The sequence below is a fragment of the Lithobates pipiens genome, unplaced genomic scaffold (assembly GCF_037356315.1).
Source record: "Lithobates pipiens isolate NorthernLeopardFrog02 unplaced genomic scaffold, aLitPip1_a1.2 Scaffold_1, whole genome shotgun sequence".
Classification (NCBI taxonomy): Eukaryota; Metazoa; Chordata; class Amphibia; order Anura; family Ranidae; genus Lithobates; species Lithobates pipiens.
Window position 1 is genome coordinate 190,529,541 of NW_027507685.1, and position 14,710 is coordinate 190,544,250.

Sequence of the window (14,710 nt, forward strand, 5' to 3'; positions counted from 1 at the left end):
TTGCATTCTCCAAGTTTTAGTAAATCAACCCCAAAGTGTAATAGGAAAATTAAAGCAAGGTTAAGAGTTTCAGTGAAGGATTCCAGATGAAAAAAAAATAGGAAACCCTCCTCTGTCAACACAGTAAATAACTGGTTAAAGCGGAGTTCCACCCAAAAGTGGAACCTCTGCTTATGTGCTTCCGCTTCCTTTACCCCCTCTGGTGCCATATTTGGCACCTTTCGGGGGGGGGGGGGGTACCTGTTTTTGACAGGTCCCCTTACCCACTTCCAAGAGACGGCGCTGTCCCTCAGAAGTTCGGCCTCCTTCCTCCGCCACCGGGCCAGTCAGAAGAAAAGCGCAGTGCGCTTCACACATGGGCAATAGGGAAACGGCTGTGAAGATGAAAGGAGGTGGCAGCACCCAAGAGCCTATCCGGAAAATGTCTGGGGTGCCGACATCGCGGGGACCCTGGACAGACTTAATTTTTTGTGGGGGGGGGGGGGCGCAGAACTCTTTAATAAGGATCCAAAGCCACCTATACTTAACCTTCCCTCCTCCAGCTTTTCTACATCCAGGAGCACCCACACCAGCACTGACACCTTCACCTGGCCTTCTGAACATGCGTACAGGAGACGCCTTCAGCAGTGCACCTTCCAAAATGTGCTGGGGAGCAGTGCTCACCTGGACTGGGCACCAGTCATCAGCTTGAGCGCTAATTAAGCCTGCCCAGTAGTGACATTGCAATGCTGCCACAGTGTATGTCACCTAGCGCATGCGCAGATGTGTCTACGGGTCCTACAATGCCTTCATCTGCCCACGCGAAAAGATCAAAATGGTTTTGTTCTTCCCTGGTAACAGTCTTTATGCATACACAGGAAACCCCATGGGTGCGGAGATGGTTGGAGCATGCAGAGATGTGTGCCGCAGGGCTCTCTTGGGACCCCAGCCCTGCCGGACATCATCTGCGCATGTGCAGGACATGAGGAAGTTTCCACCTATGCAAGAATTGTGGAAAAATCTGTAGGATGAACTTACATAGGCCCCCCTTCTAGAGCCCCTCCCTAACCTAACCCCCCCCCCCCCCAGTCCCGCTGACCTGGACCGCCGCAATCTTTTAATCTCCTGTTCTAAGCCCCGGTATATCTGTGCTAGGAGCCCGGGACTTAGAAATCCTCTCTGCATCCAGAGTCTTTATAGCTGACAGGATGGGCTATGCGGCTTTTGATTGGTCAGCGCCACCCATGTAACCAATTGGAATGCTCCAAAACGTTTTGGACACTCAACTGAGAGGGTTTCTAAGCCGCGGGCTCCTGGCGCAGATATACCGGGGCTTAGAACCGGAGATTACCATGGTCCAGGTCAGCGCGACCTGTGTAAGTTCATCTTAAGCCCCATACACACTATCAGTTTTTCTGCTGAGTTTTTCCTTCAGATTTACCAAAACCATATAATAGGAGGTCAAACCTTAAGAGTTTCAATGTGTATGCAATCAGGCAGGCCCTTGCACTACATGGTTTTGGTAAACCTGATGGAAAAACTCAGCAGAAAAACTGATAGTGTGTATGGGGCTTCACAGGGCTTTCTGTAAAAGTGAACTTACTCTTTGCGGTTTTTGTTAACACCCAAAGTCATCCCCAGTCACATGATCACTGGGATTGGCCATCAAAGAGGTCACATGATTGGGAGCCCATCCTGCTGTCTCCCAAATTGCATACAGTGACCTGGAGCTGTCAGTCCTAGAAACATATAGAAAGGAACACCAGATCAAAACTGGATGAAAAGGTCCAAGACTATTTAAATTATTGGTAAGAAAATAAAAAGTCATATAAAAACCATTTCAGTGCTTTTAGGTGGCAACACCACTCCCCACTTTACCATTGGTGTTGTTCCCAACATGCGTTGGACGGTTTAGAAGACTTTTTTTTAACCTACATAGTTAGTCTGGTTGAAAAAAGACACAAGTCCATCCAGTTAAACAATAGATACTGTTTTCTGATTTATTGGCGTATAACACGCACCTTTCCACCCTGGAAATCGAGTGAAAATAGCGCATGCGTGTTATATAGCAATACTTTGATTTCAGCTGCTTCGGAGGGGGGCGGGAAGAGCGCCGTCAGATTACATACAGTGAGAATCTTCTGTTTACTTGGCGGCCTCTGTAATAGGAAGTCCCGTCTTCTGGGAAGCCATTGTACCACTGTTCTGTCTATCATAGGAGCTTCTCACTGTATGTAATCTGTTGGCGCTGGTCCCGCCCCCTCCCTCCCTAGGCTGCAGATGGGCATCGATCAGACTGCTGCATTGATGGCAATGGTGAGGCTGCTGCATTGATGGCAATGGTGAGGCTGCATTAATGACACTTGTGAGGCTGCAGGTAGGCACTGACCCTTATTTTGCTTCAAAATTCCTTATTTAAAAATTTAAGTTTTTTCCTGACACTGTTGATCCAGAGAAGGGCGCAAAAAAAAAGCATTATCCAATTTGCTCCAGCTGGTAAAAAAAATAAAAATTCGCCCCTAAGAGGCAATCGGATTATTCCCTGGATCAAAAATTAACCTATAAATGTTAGTATCCAGTTATATTATGTACATTTAGGAAAGAATCCAAGACTTTTTTAAAAGCAATCTACTGAGCTGTCCAGAACTAGGTCTTGAGGAAGTCTATGCCACAGCTCTTACTGTAGGGCTCGACAAACCCCAGGCGCCAGATCCCATTTGCGACTAGAATTAGCGACCTGGCGCCTGGAGTGGCACAGCTGGGGGGTAGCCCGTCTCCTTGCACACCCAACCCTCCCCTCCCCCGCCCGTGATCACGTTGGGCCGTGCCACCGGTAATTGAGGCTGCGGCTTTGAGGCCTTCTGCGGTCCTATGCTTCCTTCTGGAATCTGGCGCTCTCTCGTGGTGGCCGATGGTATGACAACCAGCAATGCTAAAGGAGCTTCCCCTGCCTGTTTTCACTGCCCGCCCATCTCCTTCCCTTTATTTAGAACCCCTAAACATTATATATATTTTTTATTCTAACACCATAGAGAATAAAATGGTGGTCTTTGCAATACTGTCTCTTACACCGTATTTGCGCAGCGGACTTACAAGAGCACTTTTTTGTGGGAAAATTATTTATTTAATTAAAAAATAAGACAACAGTAAAGTTAGCCCAATTTTTGTTTATATTGAGAAATATAATGTTACGCCGAGTAAATTGATACCCAACATGTCACGCTTCAAAATGATGTCTGCTCGTGGAATGGCGACAAACTTTTACCCTTTAAAATCTCCATAGGCTACGTTTAAAAAATTCTACAGGTTGCATGTTTTGAGTTACAGAGGAGATCTAGGGCTAAAATTATTGCTCTCGCTCTACCGATCACGTCGATACCTCACATGTGTGGTTTGAACACCGCTTTCATATGCAGGTGCTACTCACGTATGCCTTCGCTTCTGCACGCGAGCTTGGCAGGACAGGGCGTGTTTTAAAATTATTTTTTTTCTTATTTATTTTAACTTTTATTTTTAATTTTTTCACTGTTCTTTTTAGAAAAAAAAATTGTGTTACTTTTATTCCTATTACAAGGAATGTAAAAATCCCTTGTAATAGAAAAAAGCATGACAGGTCCTCTTAAATATGAGATCTGGGGTCAGAGAGACCTCAGATCTCATATTTACACTAAAATGCAATTAAAAAAAAATTGTCATTTGAAAAAAATAAAAATAAATAAAATGTCCCTCTAAGCCCTTGTACACATGGTCGGACATTCCGACAACAAAATCCAACGGATTTTGTCCGAAACTGGTGTTGCATACACACGGTCGGACAAAGTTGTCGGAATGTCCGATCGTTCGTAACGTGATGACGTTATTTTGTTACGACAGGACTACGTTCAGGCTAGTAGCCAATAGCTTTGGTCTAGGAATTTGATCTGAGCATGCGTGGCACTTTGTCCGATCGGAATTCTCTACAAACGATCGGACAAAGTCCGCTTGGATCATGTTGTCGGAAAATTTTATAGCCCAGCTCTAAAACTTTGTCGGTTGGATATTCCAACGGAAACAGTCTGATGGAGCCCACACACGGTCGGATTATCCGCTAACGAGGCCCAATCGGACATTTTCAGTCGGAATGTCCAACCGTGTGTACAAGGGCTAAGAGTTATGGGCAATGACTTGGAGAGGGGGGGGGGCTGCCATCTTCCCCTCACTCGTCTCCAGGTCAGGCCAGGGACAGGTCCGGATCGCCGTTACGGACCTGGCTCCTAACTTTTTTAGCTGGCTCCTAGATTCCAAGCAAATTTGTCAAGACCTGTCTTGTGTGAAGAAGTCTTTCCGTATTTGGAGATGAAATCTCCTTTTCTCCAAACCACAACCAATAAAATTACCTTGGACTCTCATCCCGGTTTTGGTTTGGTGCTCCTTTCTGTATGTCTATGGCTGGAGCCCATTGGGGGGGAAGCCTTGCTATATGGAAATTGCCTCGCCAGAGCTATGGAGCTTGTTTGAAGCTTTCTTTTATGTGACTACACATATAAATCTAAAATATCCCAGAGCCTATTTAAGTTTGTTGTCCAGAACCTGTCAGTTAGCGCTCTGTGTTCTGTCTCATCAGAGAATCTCAGAGCCCCATGGACAGTGGCTAGGCTTTAGAGACCCTGCCACCCTTTTGCTTCTTATATGCTCTATTTCGGGAAGAGGTTAATCATAAAATCAAAAAATTGGGAGTTTTACACTGAGGAAATGAAACAAGAAATCAGGTTACACTATACTTCCTCATTTTCTCTTTCAGACTTAAAAACAGGTCCTCAGCAGTGGAGTGAAGAAAGAGTTATGTGCTTGATAAAAGTATAGCCAAAGACTAATAATTTGTTTTGCATTTTATTCTTAGAGATTGCCAAGCATGGACAAGTTCAAAAACCTGTCAGATACGGAGCTCATAAAAGTCCTGCGGGAATACGGAATAAATCATGGGCCAATCGTTGGTATGTTGAATTTTATCTACAGCAGTGAACCTGTGCATTCATAACATGTTTAATTTTGTAATTTGTTTTGGTACTATTGTCAGCATATAGAATTTATTTGAAGTTAGAATTGTGAAAAAGATTGTAGAATGGATGTACAGTTTTGCTCATAAGTTTACATACCCTGGCAGAATTTATGATTTCTTGGGCATTTTTCAGAGAATATGAATGATAACACAAAAAACGTTTCTTTCACTCATGGTTAGTGTTTGGCTCCTTGCGTGAGATCCTTGTGTCTGCAGCCGCTTCCAGGTCCTGCGACGCTATGCTCATCTGTGACATCATCAGGAGGCTGTGCTGGTTCTTCTGCGTTCGGCCACAGCCTACTGATGATGCACTGGTAGGCCCACACCCCTCCTCCATTAGTGAATGGGCTGAAGTGCGGCGGTCCTGCTGCCTCCTGGGATATGTGCAGCACATACCTCAGAAGTCACTGGGGGCACTGATGTAATTTGCCTTGATGAATGATGGAGGGTGGGGGGGCTAAACCAAATGAAAGTGGTTGTAAAGGCTGAAGGTTTTTTTTTTTTTACCTTCATGCAAACCTTCAAACTTCTGTGTGCTGCTCCCCCCCAATACCTGAGCCCCCTCTAAATCCAGCAATGTGCACAGGAGCCTCAGCTGTCCTGTGTCTCTCTCTCCTTATTGGCTGAGACACAGCAGCCGAAGCCATTGGCTCCCACTGCTGTCAATCACAGCCAGTGAGCCAATGAGGAGGGGGGCGGGGCTGAGCCGCAGCTTTGTGTGTCTATTGGACTCATAGAGCGGGGCGAGCACACACCAGTGCCCTCATAGCAAGCGGATTGCTATTGGGGGCACTGGTTAAGGGTGAGGAGCCAGAAGCGCTGACGCCCGAGAAGAAGATGATTGGGGCTGCTCTGTGCCAAACCATGGCACAGAGCAGGTAAACATGACAGGTTTGTTATTTAAAAAAAAAAAACTAAACTTTATAATCACTTTAAAAAGAAAATCAATAAACTAAAAAAACAAGGTGCATGCCTCTTTTTTTTTATATACAGTGGGCAGTTTTACTGAGCAGTGGGAGTACAGCGATCAATATACTCCTGGCGCTCTCACAAGAGATACAGTATGTTTTCTTACACACAGATTCTGCCCACCCATCCCCTCTGCTGTTCATTCACAGAAGGCTTTGTATATATTGTGAATGGGTTCACCTAATACAAAATGTTCTGTGATTGCACAGGAGGAGGGGAGGGGCGGAGAGACCAACAGTCTAGCATCGGAGCTATAGCAATGCTCCTGATGCAAAGTAAATTAAAGAGATCATTCCACAAGCTGGCATGCACCTTGTAGGATGTAATCCATAGTAGAGCTGCAACTAACGATTAATTTGTCTGTCGACTAATCTATCGATTATTTCTTCGATTAGTCAACGACTATCTGATTATTTTTTTTATTTTTATTTTTTAATGAATCTAGTGGTTTTTTTTTTTGATTAGCTAATTAATCCTTTGGATAACCTTGAGAGTATTGTATTGGCGGGCAGTGTATTGGCGGGCAGTGTATTGTACTGCATTGGCTTGCAGAGTATTGTATTGGCTGGCAGAGTATTGTATTGGCTGGCAGAGTATTGTATTGCATTGGCTGGCAGAGTATTGTATTGCAGAGTATTGCATTGGCTGGCAGAGTATTGTATTGCAGAGTATTGCATTGGCTGGCAGAGTATTGTATTGCAGAGTATTGCATTGGCTGGCAGAGTATAGTATTGCAGAGTATTGCATTGGCTGGCAGAGTATAGTATTGCAGAGTATTGCATTGGCTGGCAGAGCATAGTATTGCAGAGTATTGCATTGGCTGGCAGAGTATAGTATTGCAGAGTATTGCATTGTCTGGCAGAGTATAGTATTGCAGAGTATAGTATTGCAGAGTATTGCATTGGCGGGCAGAGTATTGGCTGGTGGGCAGAGTATTGGCTGGTGGGCAGAGTATTGGCTGGCGGGCAGAGTATTGGCTGGCGGGCAGAGTATTGGCGGGCAGAGTATTGGCTGGCAGGCAGAGTATTGCATTGGCTGGCAGAGTATTGGCGGGCAGAGTATTGGCAGGGTATGGAGGGATGGCTGCATCCATCCGACCTCTCCCCTCCACTGCACAGATCAGTACAGAGAGGGGAGAGAGAAACGGTTTGTTTACAAGTGATCGCTCCATCGGAGCGATCACATTGTAAACGCCTGGGTGTAGAAAGATGGCCGCCGCTTTGGAGCTAGGCCGAAGCCGCGGCCTCTCCTAAGGCCGAGACCGCGGAGCGCGGCATGTGCGCACGGATCGGTGACGATCCGTTGCACCCCTAGGGACGGCGGCACGGAGGGGGAGAAGAGAGGGGGACGGCAGCACGGAGGGGGAGAAGAGGGGGACGGCGGCACGGAGGGGAGCCGTAGATGCTAAGCACTGCCCCCACTGTGACGCATCGACGCCCTGCACGCACGTCAACGTATTTTCGTAGTCGACTACGTCGACGTGTCGTGGCAGCTCTAATCCATAGTAATCCAGCACATTTTGCAAAGTGACTGAATTCCTGGAGCTCAGCCTTTGGGCCAGACAGATGTATTGACCTTTCCACACACAAATTAAAAAAAAATGCATCTATATTTCTGGATCTGTCACCTTCTATGGGAGAGCTCAGCACTTCCTGTCTTTGTGACGCTTTGTCAGCGGAACAGGAAGCTAGAATAAATCTCCCCAACAATCTCATGTAATGTGTGTCCAGTCTATGACTGCCACATGAAGCATGCCCCCAGTTTTCCACAACTTCAAAATTCTTTTCATTGACATACATATCCCAACAAGTATGGATATTTTTGAATTACCTGGTGGCAAGAGAGTAACACTGGTATCTCCTGCTAAAAATAATCTTCCAGCAGTGTATAGTTATGACCCTTATAGAGTTCATAGGAAATGAAAGGTCCATAAGGGAAATCACACTTCAATAGCATCTTAAGCCAATCCTTCAGACGGGATCTGGGGTACTTCCCACCAACGATCATGTAAAAAAAAAAGGAAGGAGGGAGAGAGTGTCATTGTCTAAGCGTAGTATACGTGAAAAAAATTGAAAGCAGGGTGGATAAAAATCAATAATTTTTTTTATTTTGTTGTTATTTAACCACTTGCTGACCAGCGCACGACAATGTACGTCGACAGAATGGCACGGGCAGGCAAATGGGCGTACATGTACGTCCCTTTAAATTTGCCACCCTGCCATCGGGAGCGCGCCGCCGGCGGCACGCTCCCGCGCTGGTCGGGACCCCCGTGAGTCCGGTCGCGGGACCCGCGGACTCGATCGCCGCGGGCATCCCCGCGATCGTCTCACGGAGCGGCCGAAAGGAGAAGTGCTGTTGTAAACAACATTTCTCCATTCTGCCTAGCAACTAGTGACGCTGATCTCTGCTCCATGTGATTGGAGCAGAGATCAGTGTTCACTAAATGAAAGCCCAACCCCCCCACAGTTAGTAACACACCCCTAGGAACACTTAACCCCTACACTGCCACCCACTGGTTAACCCCTTCACTGCCAGTGTCATTTACACAGGAATCACTGCATTTATATAGCAGTGATTACTGTATAAATGACAATGGTCCCAAAAATGTCCGATGGGTCCCCCACAATGTCGCAGTCACAATAAAAATCGCTGATCGCCGCCATTACTAGTTAAAAAATTATTAATAAAAATGCTATAAAACTATCCCTATTTTGTAAACGCTATAACTTTTGCGCAAACCAATCAATAATCGCTTATTGCGATTTTTTTTTACCAAAAATATGTAGAAGAATACGTATCGGCCTAAACTGAGGGAAATTTTTTTTTTATATATATATTTTTGGGGGATATTTATTATAACAAAAAGTAAAAAATAATGCGTTTTTTTCAAAATTGTCGCTCTATTCTTGTTTATAGTGCAAAAAATAAAAACCGCAGGGGTGATCAAATACCACCAAAAGAAATCTCTATTTGTGGGAAAAAAAGGACGTCAATTTTGTTTGGGAGCCACGTCGCACGACCACGCAATTGTCAGTTAAAGCGACGCAGTGCCGAATCGCAAAAAGTGGTCTGGTCTTTGACCAGCAAATTGGTCCGGTCTGAAAGTGGTTAAATATGATTTTTTATTTTTTTATATCAAAATGTATTTGAATAAAATGCCTTTGGAGTAAAAATCTATCTAAAGATAGGTTTCTATTTAAGATACATTAATAATTTAGTTTATTCAGCATGAAATGGAGCTTAGTTATTTTAGCACGAGGCTGTATATTCTGCAATATTTCGATTTTTTGCTAAACTCATTAAATAAATCCAAGCTCTGCAAGCTGAGATAACATGCACTGGCAATGTTATGGTTTTAGTTAAAAAAATAATTTTAGTAGTTCTCAAACGATGTGCGATTAACCTATTAACCTAAAATCTGTTCTGATATCGCTGTTTTACTAACCTAACAGCTTATTATTTTAAATATGAAACCTTCATTTTGTTTGCCAAGATCAAAGATTCTAACTACCAGCAAGAATAAGTCCTTGCGTTTAAAGAGCACCCGTCATTTCAGATCCATCATGGCAGCGTCTGTTAGCGGGCATCCACTCACCAAAAAAAATGTGAATGGGATTGTCGGTGAGATAACAGCGGGTCAGAGGAGGAGCCACTGCGGGACAGAGATGACAGTTGCTCTTTAAAAATTATGATTTAAATTGAGTTGATTTAAATCAAATCCACCCTGGTTTAAAAGTGAAATAGAAAGCTAATGCACTCACGTACAAAAAAAGTGGGCACTACATATCTATAATCTGTGGAGTGTCCAACAGGTGTCAGTCTCTCCAATGGACATTAATAGGAGAAAAACAGAACAAAAACAAAGAGAACGCACACAACTCTCCGTGTAAAATGTATAAAAAAAAATAATATAGTGAATAAATGAACAATATTGCACTCACTTTTGGTTTATGAAGACACTGCATTAATAAAAGGCTCCAGCAGGTGGTGTTCTTATATGGTCCCAATAGATGGCAGCATGGAGGATTGTAAGCTTATCAAGTTGATGGCCTCACAGCAAGAAGTGCTGGACAACTAAGAAGAGCCTACTGTGGGTGGGCAGATGGGGGCCGCAATGTACCGTATATACTCGAGTATAGGTCGATCCGAATATAAGCCGAGGCCCCTAATTTACCACAAAAAAACTGGGAAAACGTATTGACTCGTGTATAAGCCGAGGGTGAGACATGCAGCAGCTACTGTTACAGCTTAAAAGAGTGGAAAAGAGGGTAAACAATGCCCATCAGCAGCTGCATACCTCCCTGTGTCCATCACTGTGTCCCGTCCATCCCTGTGTCCCGTCCATCCCTGTTTCCATCGCAGCCTACCTGTGCCAATCTACAGCCTCTTTGCCTTCTGCAGCCTCTGTGTGCCATGCCGCACCTCTCCTCCTCGTCTGACAGATGGCGGCCATTCCACTGTTCAAAAGCCGCGCCTCTCTGTCTGTGATAGGCGGAACACTCAATTTCCCAGCAGTCAGTGTTCCGCCTATCACGGACATCCTCTCATCCTCGTCCGTAGTATGAGAATGAGCGGATGTCCGTGATAGGCGGAACACTGACTGCTGGGAAATTGAGTGTTCCGCCTATCACAGACAGGGAGGCGCGGCTTTTGAATAGTGGAATGCCCGCCGTCTGCCTACCTGATCTGCGTGACTCGAGTATAAGCCGAGGGAGGCACTTTCAGCCTAAAAAAAGGGGCTGAAAATCTCGGCTTATACTCGAGTATATACGGTACTGCAAGGAAAAAACTCCCATTCGACATAGCTGCCACGATGACATCACACGTATATGTGAATGGGTGTAGCAACACATCTCGAGACAGAGTCACCTTTGTCAAGTCTCAGGATGGCGTGTCCATCTAAATGTACGTGTGACATCATCACAATCACTTTGCTGGACCAAAGTCACTTCATTGCGGTTCACAGCGGCCTCCTATCTGCACACCCACATCTTTTCTCAGCACTGCTTTCTGTGAGGCCGTCTCGTTCAACCATATGTGAGTGCAATATTGTTCATCTATTCACTATATTATTTTTTAATAAATACTACACAGAGTGGTGCACTCTCTTTTTGATTTGGTTTTTGTTCTGTTTTTCTCCAATTCATGTCTATTAGAGAGATTGGCTCCTGCTGGGCACTCCACAGATTATAGATACGCAGTGCCCACTTGAATATGAAAGAAGTTATTCCTGCGCCTAATCAGGAAAGAATCTAGTATTCGTACTGCTGCACACACTGAAGTGGGGTACTTGAACCCCAGTTACAGAGTAAAAAGACAAAAAAGTAGTGATGCGCAGTACTATAACAGGGAATTTAGCCTAGGAGGCTAATAAATTCTATAGGCACTAAGATTATTAGGTGATATATACACGCATACCGTTTTTACATACCATCCTTTTACTTTATGCGGTAGTATATATATCACCTAATAATCTTAGTGCCTATAGAATTTATTAGCCTCCTAGGCTAAATTCCCTGTTATAGTACTGCGCATCACTACTTTTTTGTCTTTTTGCAGTGCCCACTTATTTCTATGTGAGTGCATTACCTTTCTATTTCACCTTTGAACTTTATTCGTGTATACTACGATTAGACAGTGGCACTTTGTCTTCGTCCTTCCTTTCTTTTTCCAAATGCTTTTGAAACCTAATCTTCCATTCATTGCATTGGAGAAATGTTGTGTACCTATATACAATTAGTGGAATGAATTAAAACTGAATTATTAAACCTATGAAGTGGAAAAGAGTCTATGGAGAATTTAGGAGACAATTTTTAAGAGGATGTGGATGCATTTTGGTGGTATGTGACAGATGATTTGTTTACATGTAGTGCTATGCATTCAACCGCAACCATAAAAGAAAAGCTTTGATTGACTTCTACATGAAGATCACATTCTTCTACTAAGCAGAAAGGAGAGCACTTGTCTTACTGTATGTGGCTAAATGTATTGTAAAAGATCTGGATGCTTCCTAGTTTGGATCAACCCTTATAAAATAGTTACAAATTAGTGTAGTTGGGAAGCATTGTGAGTTATTGGCTTGTGCTGTGGTTTTTTACAGTTGAGGTCTTAAAGTGGAGCTTCATCCAAAAGGGGAAGCTCCGCTTGTTTGCATGCCACTTTTTTTTTGGGGGGGGGGGGCAGCTACCTGGTTTTGACAGGTACCCGATCCCAGCTCAGAGCGCCACAGCCAACTGAGTCAAAAGTTTGTCCTCCCCTCCTTCCCCCAAAGTCTTATGGGACACATCACAGATCCCAGAAGACTGAGGGGACCATTCACAAGGCACAGCACAACTCACACATGTGCAGCAAGAAACAGGCTGTGAAGCCACAAAGTCTTCACTTTCTGTTTCCCCACTAGAGATGCAGGTGCCTACGCCCAAAGCCGAAAAAAGAATCGGCTCAGGTGAGGCCATCGCTGGATTTGTGGTCAGGCACGTGTCCTTTTAATAAGAGTCAGCAGCTACAGTATTTGTAGCTGCTGACTTTTAGTTTTTTTAAGGAGCCTGGAGCTTTATTTTTGGTCTGGTTTCTAGCAAGGGACGCCATCTTTACATTTAGTATGCTTTCTAGGTGTCCAAGTGGGTTTCCTTCCCGAAACCAAAAAGATAATGGTAAACTTTCTTTACTTTAACTTACCCTAGCTAGGTTTTCTGGGGATTTGAGGGAGGGAAGAGTCTCTGGAGAATTTAGGAGACATTTTTAAGAGGATGTGGACAAATTTCGGTGGTATGTCACAGACGATGTGTTTACGTACAATGTTATGTATTCCACCGAAGTCATAAAAAGGAAAGACTTGAATGTGAAGGATCCTAGTCCAGGAGTCGTCCTACTTGAAGATCATATTCTTCTCCTGAGCAGAATGGAGACCTCTTGGCTTATGTGGCCAGACACAAAAGATCTGGATGCTTCCTTTGGTGGATCGCTCCTTGTAATAGTTACAAATCAGCACAAATGGGAAGCACATCGGTTTATTGGCTTGTACTATGGGTTTGTAAAGTTGGGGCCTTGGGTTTGGTTTTTAGGAAGGGACACCATCTTTACATTTAGTATAATTTATCTGTCCAAGTGAGTTTCCTTCCAGAAACTAAAAAAGAAAGTAAACTTTTTTTATTTTTCACTTATCCTAGCCAGATTTTCTGGGGATATGAGACATTTGAGGGAGGGATGAGTCTCTGGAGAATTTAGGAAACATTTTTAAAGGAGGAGGAGGGCACATTTTCGGTGATATGTGATAGATAATGTGTTTACATGTAATGCTATGTATTCCGCCACAACCATAAAAGGAACATTTGATTTGGAAGAATCCTAGTCCAGGAGTCCTCCTCCTACATGAAGATCACATTCTTCTACTAAGCAGAATGGAGACCTCTTGTCTTATGTGGCTAAATATGAAAGATCTGGATGCACCTATGATGGATCATAGGTGATGGCCATGCACAGCTGCTCGAGATTCTGTCTGTTCTAGTTTAAAATATCATCCCCCCCCCCCATGTATTTTCTTGATTCCCTAAACTTCCCATAAGCAGTCAGGTATAAGGGGCTGGGCTAGGGCTGCTTTAGCCCACATTTTATAGTGTTTTCACTTTTTATCAATACTCCATACAAAAATTCCTGTACAGAGTACAACAAGTGAATACTACTTATGCAATGTGGATAACAAGAGGATTGAACGTATGATTAGTTTAATCACTACATTCTATAGAGGTTTGCACAGATAATGCCTGAAATAAATTAACAAAATAAACACAAATGAATATGCTGGGGAATATGAAATTTTCAAGGCCAGGGAGGGGGAAAGAAGGGAAAAGCAAAAGGAGATTTTTAAACGGTGCAATTATAAATACTATTGAAACACACAATAAAAATTCATTTATTTATATGCATAAAAAACACTATATTGTTGTGTATAGTGTTATGAAGTACAAAATACGCATTTATTACTAGACTAAAGAGATCCCGGCAAGGCAAGTTGATGAGCCAATAGCACTCGTTCCCAACATGTTTCGCAACAAGCTTCTTCAGGGGAATGTGCCACTAACAATAAACATAATATAAAATTAATATATAATATAACATAAATCAACAATGTGTAATTACAACAGTACATGAACACCATATATTACAACCCAGGCATGTGTGATCTTAAACAAAATGGCGCTTACCACCCATCAATTGACAACCACACAACCGGGGGCAACCACTAGATGTAAAATGCGTACAAACAGTCGGTCAAATCAGCAGCTGATTGGCCTTTTGGAGGACACAGATGGAGGTAAGTCAGCACTACAGAATGAGTAAGAGAAAACCGAAAAATAATACACCTATATAGTCAATGTACTTGTATGATTAATAATATATAAATTAGCCTCCAAGAAATGAAGGGATGGGGCAAAAAGCCTCACTTCAATAGTCTTCTATAATGCGGATTAAAAGACTAAATTAACTATGACATAAAGTTGAGGAGGAGCTCACCGGCCGGGCAAATATCAACAAAGTTTATAGTTGATATTTGCCCAGCCGGTGAGCTCCTCCTTCTGTGCTGTGGCATGATGGGAATTGTAGTCTGGCCGTTGGTTTCACTGGCTCCACACATGCGCGGTGTCTCCTCCAGTATGTCCGCATCGAGCCGGTGACGTCAGACGCCGGCTCGATGGATGGGGGAGATATAAGCAGCACTGCTTT

The 14,710-nt window shown here is 43.7% G+C and overlaps 1 protein-coding gene across 4 annotated transcripts in view; it reads left to right on the forward strand.

Annotated features, from left to right (window-relative positions):
• Positions 1-14,710, forward strand: part of EMD (emerin) — an 83,831-nt gene that overhangs the window by 9,258 nt on the left and 59,863 nt on the right. For all 4 annotated transcript variants that reach the window (XM_077479057.1, XM_077479056.1, XM_077479054.1 and 1 more), the window contains exon 2: positions 4,859-4,952. In XM_077479057.1, coding sequence (XP_077335183.1) covers positions 4,871-4,952 — 82 coding nt within the window. In that variant the 5' untranslated portion in view covers positions 4,859-4,870. The remainder of the gene's footprint in view (positions 1-4,858; positions 4,953-14,710) is intronic.